The 12,933-nt window shown below is 41.7% G+C and overlaps 1 protein-coding gene across 1 annotated transcript; it reads right to left on the bottom strand.

The window, feature by feature from the left end:
* Nucleotides 1–465: 465 nt before the first annotated feature.
* Nucleotides 466–2,232, bottom strand: LOC125381968 (variant surface antigen E-like). Its single transcript, XM_048399364.1, has 2 exons — nt 2,095–2,232; nt 466–1,378 (listed from the first exon to the last, which is right to left on the bottom strand). Exons 1-2 carry the CDS (start codon nt 2,230–2,232, stop codon nt 662–664), a joined length of 855 nt encoding a protein of 284 aa, XP_048255321.1. The 3' UTR covers nt 466–661.
* Nucleotides 2,233–12,933: the final 10,701 nt, after the last annotated feature.

Below are 12,933 nucleotides of genomic sequence, written 5' to 3' on the forward strand. Positions count from 1 at the left end.
CAGGGACACTGGGATTGAGATATGCCTCGTCAGGGACACTGGGATTGAGATATGCCCTTGTCAGGGACATTGGGATTGAGATATCCCTTGTCAGGGACACTGGGATTGAGATATGCCTTGTCAAGGACACTGAGATTGAGATATGCCTTGTCACAGACACTGGGATTGAGATATGCCTTGTCAGGGACACTGGGATTGAGATATGCCTTGTCAGGGACACTTGGATTGAGATGTGCCTTGTCAGGGACACTGGGATTGAGATATGCCTTGTCACAGACACTGGGATTGAGATATGCCTTGTCAGGGACACTGGGATTGAGATATGCCTTGTCACAGACACTGGGATTGAGATATGCCTTGTCAGGGACACTGGGATTGAGATATGCCTTGTCAGGGACACTGGGATTGAGATATGCCTTGTCAGGGACACTGGGATTGAGATATGCCTCTTCAGGGACACTGGGATTGAGATATGCCTTGTCAGGGACACTGGGATTGAGATATGCCTTGTCACAGACACTGGGATTGAGATATGCCTTGTCAGGGACACTGGGATTGGGATATGCCTTGTCACAGACACTGGGATTGAGATATGCCTTGTCACAGACACTGGGATTGAGATATGCCCTTGTCAGGGACACTGGGATTGAGATATGCCTCGTCAGGGACACTGGGATTGAGATATGCCCTTGTCAGGGACATTGGGATTGAGATATCCCTTGTCAGGGACACTGGGATTGAGATATGCCTTGTCAAGGACACTGAGATTGAGATATGCCTTGTCACAGACACTGGGATTGAGATATGCCTTGTCAGGGACACTGGGATTGAGATATGCCTTGTCAGGGACACTTGGATTGAGATGTGCCTTGTCAGGGACACTGGGATTGAGATATGCCTTGTCACAGACACTGGGATTGAGATATGCCTTGTCAGGGACACTGGGATTGAGATATGCCTTGTCACAGACACTGGGATTGAGATATGCCTTGTCAGGGACACTGGGATTGAGATATGCCTTGTCAGGGACACTGGGATTGAGATATGCCTTGTCAGGGACACTGGGATTGAGATATGCCTCGTCAGGGACACTGGGATTGAGATATGCCTCGTCAGGGACACTGGGATTGAGATATGCCTTGTCAGGGACACTGGGATTGAGATATGCCTTGTCAAGGACACTGGGATTGAGATATGCCTCGTCAGGGACACTGGGATTGAGATATGCCTTGTCAGGGACACTGGGATTGAGATATGCCTCGTCAGGGACACTGGGATTGAGATATGCCTTGTCAGGGACACTGGGATTGAGATATGCCTCGTCAGGGACACTGGGATTGAGATATGCCCTTTTCAGGGACACTGGGATTGAGATATTCTCATGTCATGTCATGTCATGTCATGTCCATTCCACCATGTAGTTTGAATATGGCAAACATTACGACAGGGATGTACAAGGCATGGATGAGGTCCTCAATGCAGAATCATAGGATCACAATTTATTGTAACATTAAACATTGAAAGAGACCTGTTTGTAGAAAGCCTGCTGCTTGATACTGCATGCATACATTATCTGTCTGGGTTGGCAGACAAGTCTTCACAGTCAATAATTATGTGGCAGCTCATACCATTTCTGCTTCATTTTTCTGGATTTTTGCAACATGCCAAATAAAAGATGCTTTCTGGATAAATCTGATATTCCAACAGACAAATTATATTGGCCTACTAAGTAGAAGTACTTTTTATTTTGATTTGCACCCATTTAATATGAAGAACATGAATCTCTACATGTCCTGATGAGAATTGATTTTTCAGTGTTTCAGCTTGAAATGTCAAAAGTACATATGTGGTATGAATGTTGCAACGATATTTGAAAATTCCCGTCAATCTCAACCCGGAAACGATGTAAATACAGGTGGTAGTTCCTCAGGTTTTTTTTCCTGCATGCATGATCTGCCGGTAAAGCTCAGTCGATGCAAATCAGAGCTGATACATTATGTAAAGGTCACTGATTGGCACTGCCGGAAGACGGAGCGCAGGTCCTCTACTGAGGAATGCTGCCAGCCTGTTCTATATGTGGACTTGTGACTCAACCGATTGAGAATAACTGAGGAAGCCAGGCCGTGCTGTCTGTATGTCAGCCTCGGTCATTGACCTACTCTCCGTACTCAGCCGCAGTGCAGGCGAGGTGGAGCTCCACACAGGGCAGTGATGAGATAACCTGGCCGGCATGATACTCTACAGCCAGCCTCACGCTGACCTGTCGTTCGAGTAGTAGGGATGGAGCTGTAGCCGATGTAGCAGCTGCTGCTACTGCAGTCATGAAATGTTTTGTGGACTTTTTTTGGCATTGATGAGAAACAAGAGTATTCAGAATAATCTGAGATTGATTCCTCGTGGCTGATGGTGTGGAAACAGCTGTCTAACTTGCCTTTGTCAAATCTCCAACATGGCTGCACTGGTTCACATCTTTAACAGAGCAAATCAAATTAGAAATAGTACCTTTACATGCTTATTGCAAATAAAGTACATATATATACATGAATGTAACTGTACATATACATATACATATACATATACATACATATGCAATGCTATACATAACATGTTTATTAAAATGAACGTAATTGTACAATTAGGTATTTGTGACAACAATTGAAATACATGCAACAAAGGGGATATAATATATATATATAGCAGAACATGCTATCAAAAAATTATGAATTATGACTTAATCTTGCAGTTGTACATTCCAAGTTGTTAATGTGTGTAAACATTTTTTTTTTATTTTTTTTTTTTTAGGGGGTGGGGGGAGTAGGGTGTACGTTATTATTTAATCAATGGGGTTTTTGGTGACAGAATACTCCAAAGTTATTGGCCACTGACGCCTTGTTCTTGACATCGGTGGTGACACAGGCTGTGTGGTGGGTATTGCATGACTTGCATTAAAAGCTTGTCTTGTTTCTCCATTTATCATGTTAGTACAGCATGGTTGGCATATAGAGAGCTTGTTGACATTATATACACTCCACACAGTGTGTTTCAAATTGAAGTGGGTCCTAAATGTAGCGACTCTGAATCTGTTTGAATGTTTGAGCACTGTATCAGGGCTCCAGATAATGTTTGATTATTGCATCAGCGCCCGAGATAATGTTTGATTATTGCATCAAGGCTCCATATAATGTTTTGAGCATTGCATCAGGCCTCCAGATAATGTTTGAGCAATGACACAGGGCTCCAGATAATGTTTGAGCAATGACACAGGGCTCCAGATAATGTTTGAGCATTGCATCAGGCCTCCAGATAATGTTTGAGCAATGACACAGGGCTCCAGATAATGTTTGAGCAATGACACAGGGCTCCAGATAATGTTTGAGCAATGACACAGGGCTCCAGATAATGTTTGAGCAATGACACAGGGCTCCAGATAATGTTTGAGCAATGACACAGGGCTCCAGATAATGTTTGAGCAATGACACAGGGCTCCAGATAATGTTTGAGCAATGACACAGGGCTCCAGATAATGTTTGAGCAATGACACAGGGCTCCAGATAATGTTTGATTATTGCATCAAGGCTCCATATAATGTTTTGAGCATTGCACAGGGCTCCATATAATGTTTTATGAATTGCACAGGGCTCCATATAATGTTTTATGAATTGCATCAAGGCTCCATATAATGTTTTATGAATTGCACAGGGCTCCATATAATGTTTTATGAATTGCATCAAGGCTCCATATAATGTTTTATGAATTGCACAGGGTTCCATATTATGTTTTATGAATTGCACAGGGTTCCATATAATGTTTTATGAATTGTACAGGGTTCAATATAATGTTTTATGAATTGCACAGGGTTCCATATAATGTTTTATGAATTGCATCAAGGCTCCATGTAATGTTTGAGCATTGCATTAAGGTTCCATGTAATGTTTGAGCACTGCATCATGGCTCCAATTTAAGTTTGTGAATTGCATCAAGGTTCCATATAATGTCTTGAGCATTGCACAGAGCTCCATATAATGTTTTATGAATTGCATCAAGGCTCCATATAATGTTTTGAGCATTGCACAGGGCTCCATATAATGTTTTATGAATTGCATTAAGGCTCCATGTAATGTTTTATGAATTGCTTCAAGGCTCCATGTAATGTTTGAGCATTGCATCAAGGCTCCATGTAATGTTTGAGCATTGCATCAAGGCTCCATGTAATGTTTTATGAATTGCTTCAAGGCTCCATGTAATGTTTGAGCATTGCATCAAGGCTCCATGTAATGTTTTATGAATTGCTTCAAGGCTCCATGTAATGTTTGAGCACTGCATCATTGCTCCAATTTAAGTTTGTGAATTGCATCAGGCCTCCCTAGAATGTTTTGAGAATTGCACAGGGCTCCAAATAAATTTTTGAGCATTGCTGAGGTCTGAAATTCATTGGGTAATGGTGATTTATTGTGTGTATTTCTGCATTGGAATAGAATTAGTTTGGGAAGAATTATTCATGACATATTTATGAAGACGGTGGTCCGAGTGTGAAGACAGATGGTATTTGAGATTTATACATTCACATGGAATCATCAGCAGGGAAAAGGTTGTCACGATTTGTGACATTGGAATATTAAAGCAACCTTTCATCTTTCTGACACATTGATTATTGAAAGAAATTAAGAAAAGGAGCAACGTCCTTTCGAAATGATTGCTAAACTGTATTCTGAATAAGGCAGCTTATCATTGTCTGTTTGTTAGATGTGAACATGAAGATGCAAAAGGGATGGGGATATACATAAAATGAATAATGTTTGAATATGTAAAATGATGACTTCAATACCTGATATCAAGGCCCAGCCATAGCCCTCGTCAGCTGCAGCATTTTGTGAATAGATTGTCAGTGTTTCAATTACCTTGATTCAAACTTCGGGACTTTGGGTTGGTGTTTGAGAATACTAATTCATGTGGTACGCATTTATGCCCCAATACAGCTAAAAATCATATAAGTCATTTGTAGCATGTCATTACAATTGTTACAGTAAGTTCACATGGAATAGGATTATTTGTTTATATGGAATGCTAATAGTTTTTCCTAGTCTGTCATACAGACCCTGAGAGTCCATGCAAGTCTAATGTTTGGCAAGTCTAGATTTTAGTATCTAAAAATGAAGAGAGTTTCTGGGCTCCTTTTGATTTTGTTTTTAATTTGATAATTTAACAACTGTTGTTTTTTCAGTAAGATATGTTCATTTGGGAATAGTTGTTAGTCTAAGTTTTTTCCTTCATAGGTTCAAGCACTGGTATCAGCGCAAAATGGCAGCTGCTCCCAGACCTAGACTTGCACAGGTCTCTTAAGCAATACTTATTAGTTTATCTAGACTTGCCTATGAGGGGGATAAAATTACTACACTTCCATGGACTTTTCTTTCAGTGCAGCCTTGGAGCAAGGCTACTCACAGGCCTTGCAGTACCTTGTCTTGCCATGTCTGCATCCTGAGTATCAGCTGATTAGGTGGGACAAGTCTTGGTTCATTTAAAGAGTATCTTGAATGTCAACTCGAATCTTCTAGCACTTTCTGATACACAAGGAGCATTTAGCAGGCTTAAATTCCTATACCAACATTGTACTCTTCATTGATTTTGATTGTAGAGAGCTTTGTTGTTTTCAATGCAAAGAAGTGTGGAATTGGTTTCGCGCCTTTGAAAACTGAACCATCCCTTGCATCAAGAATAAATGTCTATGAATTCTTCAGTCATTTGCTTCCTCGAAGATCATGTTGTATTTTGTGAGACGGACATCTTCCATCCTGCTTGCACAAGAGCAGGTTCTGTGGAGACAGATCTTCTAATGCTGCAACTATCAGTTACCAGTAATATGATGTCAGACAACTGCACCCACTTATTGGCCATGAAGCTGTCATATTTACCATGTCTGTTCTCTAAGCCCTACCGATGAAGGTATGTGTCTGGTATTTCTGCATTGCAGCCGTTTGGGAGGAATTCAAAACATGCATCAAGAATGTGTCCGAGTTACATTAGAAATAGCATGTCTAAAACATTACCCAAACTGACAGAAATTGGGTTCAGGTTTCCCTACATCCAGAAGCCAAGCCTATAGATAACTGAAGTCAGTAGGTCTGTGTACCCTCCCAGCCTCGGTGTGATGTAGCCAAGTGTGTGATGCAACAAGACTCGCTCTAACATCTGATTGTTGTATCCAGCTGGCCTTGTCAGGTGCATGGCAGCGTCTACTCATCCAGGATCTGGCTGCGCTGACGCAGGTGCTGTTACTGACGTCATCCTCCCTGTACTACCCCCAAACAACCTTCCTTGGTTATACAAGTCTTTATCCAGCATTCCCATCTCGGCAGCCATGTAACCTTAAATAGCTCTAGCACTTGTCTCTTTAATACACTTTGTTATTTTTAGATCAGGCAAGACCAAAATATTTTCTTGTTTTGTTGATGAGTCTGTTCTTCAAGTTTATTCATTTGTGGTATTGTATTTTTGTTATTCTTTATTTTACAAGTTTTAGGTGTTTTTGTGCTGGTGACAATTTTTCTCTATCTGCCCAGTTTAGGTGTCATCATGGCCTCTATGGTGCTGAGATGGGGATCAAATGGCGACAACTACTCTCTGTTGCCCCTCTTTCATGGCCTCTATGGTGCCGAGATGGGATCAAATGGTGACAACTACTCTCTGTTGCCCCTCTTTCATGACCACTATGGTGCCGAGATGGTGATCAAATGGTGACAACTACTCTCTGCTGCCCCTCTTTCATGGCCACTATGGTGCCGAGATGGTGATCAAATGGTGACAACTACTCTCTGCTGCCCCTCTTTCATGGCCTCTATGGTGCCTAGATGGGATCATATGGCGACAACTACTCACTGCTGCCCTCTTTCAAGGCCTCTATGGTGCCGAGATGGGATCAAATGGTGACAACTACTCTCTGCTGCCCCTCTTTCATGGCCTCTATGGTGCCTAGATGGGATCATATGGCGACAACTACTCACTGCTGCCCTCTTTCAAGGCCTCTATGGTGCCGAGATGGGATCAAATGGTGACAACTACTCTCTGCTGCCCTCTTTCATGGCCTCTATGGTGCCGAGATGGGGATCAAATGGTGACAACTACTCTCTGTTGCCCCTCTTTCATGGCCTCTATGGTGCCGAGATGGTGATCAAATGGTGACAACTACTCTGCTGCCCTCTTTCATGGCCTCTATGGTGCCCAGATTGGATCAAATGGTGACAACTACTCATTGTTGCCCCTCTTTCACGGCCTCTATGGTGCCGAGATGGGGATCAAATGGTGACAACTACTCTCTGCTGCCCTCTTTCATGCCTCTTTGGTGCTGAGATGGGACCAAATGGCGACAACTACTCTCTGCTGCCCCTCTTTCATTGCTCCTATGCTGTCATCAGCAGATGTGTGAATTATCTGTATGAGGTCTATGGATTGTGGTATAACAAGCGTATTACCACCATGTATCGACCATGTTGACCGTCCATGGCTAGTTGTCACCACATGCCAATGAGCCAATGGAAAGTTTGTTGAATATGCTACGTATGTAATTTGCTCTTAATGGATAATGCATCATCAATTTGGATAAATACGCTTTGATTGTGGTATAACTTTCATGATATCGACACTCATTCACAGGAGCGCAGGCTTTGGCTATCTGCCAGCGATGACTGTCATCGCCCACATCATTCTATTCAGCTGTTGCTGGCCAAGTCACTCGCCTTTTGATGGCATTATTGTCAACATGTATGTCATGAGTTGATTAACGCAGTAGTCCAGCCTACACTGGAAGCATGAACAGCTTTGTGGGGTAGTTTTAGAGTATATGCTAGCTCCGTTAGACAGTACTTGTTTGTATTGTCACGCAATATTGGTTTATGGGTCTTGTGTCAGGCAACATTGGTATATGGTTCTTGTGTCAGGCAATATTGGTATATGGGTTTGGGTCGGGCAATATTGGTATATGGTTCTTGTGTCGGGCAATATTGGTATATGAGTCTTGTAATCGGGCAATATTGGTATATGAGTCTTGTATTAGGCAATAATATATTGGTATGTGGTTCTTGTATCAGGCAATAATGGTATGTGGTTCTTGTATCAGGCAATATTGGTATATGGGTCTTGTATTAGGCAATATTGGTATATGGTTCTTGTATAAGGCAATTTTGGTATGTGGGTCTTGTATCAGGCAATATTGATATATGGGTCTTGTATCAGGCAATATTGGTATATGGGTCTTGTATCAGGCAATATTGCTATGTGGGTCTTGTATCAGGCAATATTGATAAATGGGTCTTGTGTCAGGCAATACCGCCTGGTCTGGTGTCCTGATATTCCTGGAAGTCTGTAGAGTGTCAGTCCATGTGTCAGTTCCATGCAGACTCTAGTGTTACACATTCACTCTGGGGAGTGTGTGATAAATCATTTATTCCCCACCCCCAGGAGCTGAATGGATGATAATTGTCTGCATTTGGAATGGAAATCAGGCTGAAATTCCTGTATGTTTTTTCAGAGAACATGCTGTGAAGTGCACAAAAATGGAATTAGGGGAAAGCTTTCAAATTGTCAGAGTTTTTACGTCATTACTGTGAAATGAGAAACAAATGTGGTTGTTAGGGCATCGGATTGTCACGTTCAGCCAGGTTGGTCGGCTTGCTTGGAAACCGATTACATACAGTGTGGATGTCAGTTCACCAGCCACTTTGGGAAGGGGAGAGGAAGCAATGGAACCTACTTTAACCTTTTTATGACTGTGAGACTCTTTTTTTTCAATTTTTTCCCATGGAAATGTTAATGTTAGCCTTGAAAGGACGTCACTGGGTTTACACTCTGCCTGTTCTGAAGACTGCCCAGCCTTCACAAGTAGTCCAGGATTTACCACTGTGTGGTGTCTTATGTCTTTTATTTCATTTCAGTTTTGTTACTTCATGCATTGCATCTGAATTTATTAACTGAATATCTTTAAATTGTATTTTTTGTCAGAGGTATATAATTTCTAAAACTTATAACATGCCTAGATGTACGTTATCAAAAATGAATTTTATTAATGTTTTGATATTTTTTACAATGTGTTTTAGTACCATGTGTGACCTTGTTAATTGTGTCATCATACCTTGATGGGTTGTTGCTCATGCTATCAATCACTGGTTTTACTGGTTTAAAGTCTTCCGACCAGAAACTCGCTCACTCACTCACTCACTCCACTCCACTCACTCCACCCACTCACTCACTCACTCACTCACTCACTCACTCACTCACTCACTCACTCACTCACTCACTCACTCACTCACTCACACACTACTCATCCCACCCACCCACTCACTAAGAGGGTTTATTGTGCATGGAGACCTAGATAAATATATTTTGATTCAGACAAAATAAGAGAAAACAGAAGCTGATACTTTGATAGCCAGTCTGACGGCCAGACAACTCTTATTGATGATCCAACAGAACTGGACGTCATTACCCTGAAGGTGTCACCTTCTCAGCAGATAACAGTTCTGGAAAACCAATTGAGAAACAACATGGAAACAGCAGCTCTGTATCAACAAGCACGTTGTATGACGTCTTCAAGTCTTTGATGACATTATTTTATGTAACACTGTAACTATTTGACAGTGAATGATAATTCCTTCCTCCTGGAGAATTAACTTTGCTCAAGTCAGTTTTGGTGTTCCATTAATGGGAATTAGCTGTAGAATTAAACTCTCCCGCCCATGAGGAAAGTTGAACCAGGCTGTGTGATGTGAATGGAATACCCCTTCAACCAGAGTGTGGTTCCCAGTTCCCAGGGCAGCGCCATGAATTAAGTGCCAAATTTACATAATCTGGTTCACTGAAGCGCATATAATTAACTGCACCTCGGCCACTGCATCCATCGTGGATCACACCTAGTGGTGAGTCACCCAGAAAGTTCCTGGCCCCAATGACCCAAGATTCCAAATGTGGTCCATCCTTTCAGAGGACTGTTTCCTGTTTTGTTGAGAGTTTACTCATTCTGAATGTGTGTGTGTTATTTATTTTTTCCTCCTTATAATTTCAGGTAAACTTGTATTTCCTGAGCCAGTTGTGTCGTGGACATGTGGAAGGTGTCAAGGCACGTGTACCTGACCTCGACTGACACCAGCGGAGGACCAACCCTCGGCGCTAATCGGTAGCACCACACACAACCCGCCTACAACAATAGACAACAGACATTGTATATAGAGCTTATAGCATGAAATAGTGCACAGATGGTGGTTAAGTTATATTCTGAAGGGGATACAGATAGGTTCCAATATTGGCAACTGTTGTCAGTGTTCAGGATGGTCTGAGGGTTGGAATTTGGGGTGGATCTTGTGGTGGAACTAAGGGCAGGCAGTAAATGCAGGGCAAAGGCTAGCCTTGCTCCAAGGCTGTACTGAAAGAAAAGTCCATGAATGTGTAGTCATTCTATCCTCCTAATAGGCAAGTCTAGATATGTGGACAGTACATCTAAGTACTCCAGTTTCTTGTACGGACAACTTGTTCTTATTATTTACATAATCAAGAACTTATGATTCAAATTAATAATTATTGCCTTAGAGACTTGTGCAAGTCTAGGCACGGACAGGGAATAATTGTTCTTTCAGCAGCAAACTGTTTGAACATAAGTACTTCCAGGGTTGAACATGAGGTCTTCTAGTCTGAACCTAATAAAAACAAAGGCAGTTTGTCCCTATTATGTAATGGCAGAAATTGTGAACAGTTGTTACTGGAGACTAATACTGAAACTGGACGAGCAAAGCCACCAGTGTTTGTTTGACATTTGTATAAATGTTGCCTGCGTCTACATCTGGTACACATACGAGTTGCCATGTCCTTGGTCCTGGGACTTGGTGTCAGAAGAAAGGAACTGCATGTACAAGGCTGTCATCTGGACAATGTTTGGAATTCACAGAGATATAAAACTATCTGTAAGCTGAGATCCGCATTGGTTCCGGAAAGCATCTGTGAGGCAGGGACAGAGGACATGCAGGAATGGGGATGGGGTAAGGGATGCTTTGTTGGTGGGGGTGGGGGAGGGGAGACTTTGTCGTTGGGGGGAGGGGAGACTGTTGGTGGGGGAGGGGAGACTTTGTTGCTGGAGAGGAGGCTGTGTAGGTGGGAAGGAGTGGCTTTGTAGGGGGGATGGGGGGAGGAAAGGTCATGGTGAGGGGCTTGTCCCTGATGATTTACAATTGGTGCAAGGGGGGAGAAAGGAATAGCATGATTTGTGTATGCGTGGAGGACATTGTTGAAGGGTTAATGACAAGTATCTGTCACTGGTCCAAAGGAAGAACCAGTTAATATGAATATTCATTGTCACAGAACCGTAAATCAGCGGCTGATGAATCTGTACATGCTGAATGAATGATGACAGAAACATGTTTTTCTCCTTTGAAATTACATGTATATTTTCTTTGTTCCCAGTACAGACATTTGCGTTCTTTAAATAAAGCTTTTGTCTAGAAAACATTGTGTAAAGCAGCATAGTAGATTATAATCTGCCTTCATCACTCAAAACAGGATGGTTTTGACCATGGTACAAAACTGTTGCTCTTTTACCACTAACAGTGAGAATGTGACAAACAAATGTTCATCTTTTCATGATTAAAATAGAAAAGAAAATGTTTTGAGTTTCTCTTTTATCAAATGAATAAAAGCTACAATGTTCGAGTCTATTGTACGATTCCGACTGTATCATCAGCTTGTGTTTATGAATCACTATCAAATAGTTATGATACCAGGTGTTCGCGAAACGGGAGCGTATCCTGCCCTACCAGTGGCACCCATCACAAACACATGCAAATGCAAGTCAATTGTTCACCTGAATCACTACATTGGTTAGGCAGTCTATTATTGTTTATCCCCTGCCACAAAGTGGAAGAGGGAAATAGTTCATCACAGTTTTGTTTCCGGAGCAGAACTAAAAAAACATGCGAGATATCTTAACCAAACTTGGCACTTAAATAGGTCTAGTGGTAAACTGGTGCCTTTTGATAGTTTTGGCATTTTGAAAATTTTATTTTTCAAGTTTCCACAGCAGCGCCTTTGACTTAGACTGAAAATGCCATGAGCTGTGCTTGTTTACGGAGCAGATCTAAAAACTGTACAATATTTCTTGCCTTGCACACAACCAGACATGTCATATTTGCGGGGGATATGAGTATTTAATGGTCTGTCATCATTTATTAAAAGAATTTGTGTTTTATTGTTGGTGATTTCATAATCAGCGTAAAATAATGCTTTAGCTAAATACTTCAAATGAAAATACTCCTCACCAGGTTAAAAATAAATACATAAATAAAACCTGCGTATTTTAAAAAAAACAAAAAAACTCTTCACTGGGTCCTCATCTCATAACGGAACTGAACAAATGATAGATTCGTCAGGGCCTTAAGAGCCAATATGAAGGACAAATTGGGATGAGTTAATTCCGTTCTGACAGATGTCTCCCAACCTGGATGATGTAGGCCTTGCGTTGCCCTTCATTCACACTGTTACCATCAACCTGAAGACTGCACCACTTGGAGGAGATGTGTAACGTTGTGGTACATAGTAGAGGTATACAACAAGGTTGTATGTCATAACACATGCTGAGACACCGGTATACATATATTGCACCACGCTTCATGGGCCAATGGCATCCAGCCGTTCACATTTTTATGAGTTCACGTACAAAGTGCGGTGGTTAAGTTCACTGCAAGAATCTCCATATGCCAAAGGTTTAACATCGTCTGCCTAATGCAGGCCATATTGGAGGTGCTCTCACTGTCACAATCCTGCTGTTTCTCTTCATGTTTTTCAGTGCCATGAAAATAATATCATGGGAGTTAATAACCAGATACTAAAGCTCTACTTCAGTTTTGGTTATGAGAAAATATTCTGTTGTCCGAGAAAGATTGTAATCTGCAGTAATTT

Source organism: Haliotis rufescens, unplaced genomic scaffold, assembly GCF_023055435.1.
Source record: "Haliotis rufescens isolate VD_foot unplaced genomic scaffold, xgHalRufe1.0.p SCAF_2, whole genome shotgun sequence".
Taxonomy (NCBI): domain Eukaryota; kingdom Metazoa; phylum Mollusca; class Gastropoda; order Lepetellida; family Haliotidae; genus Haliotis; species Haliotis rufescens.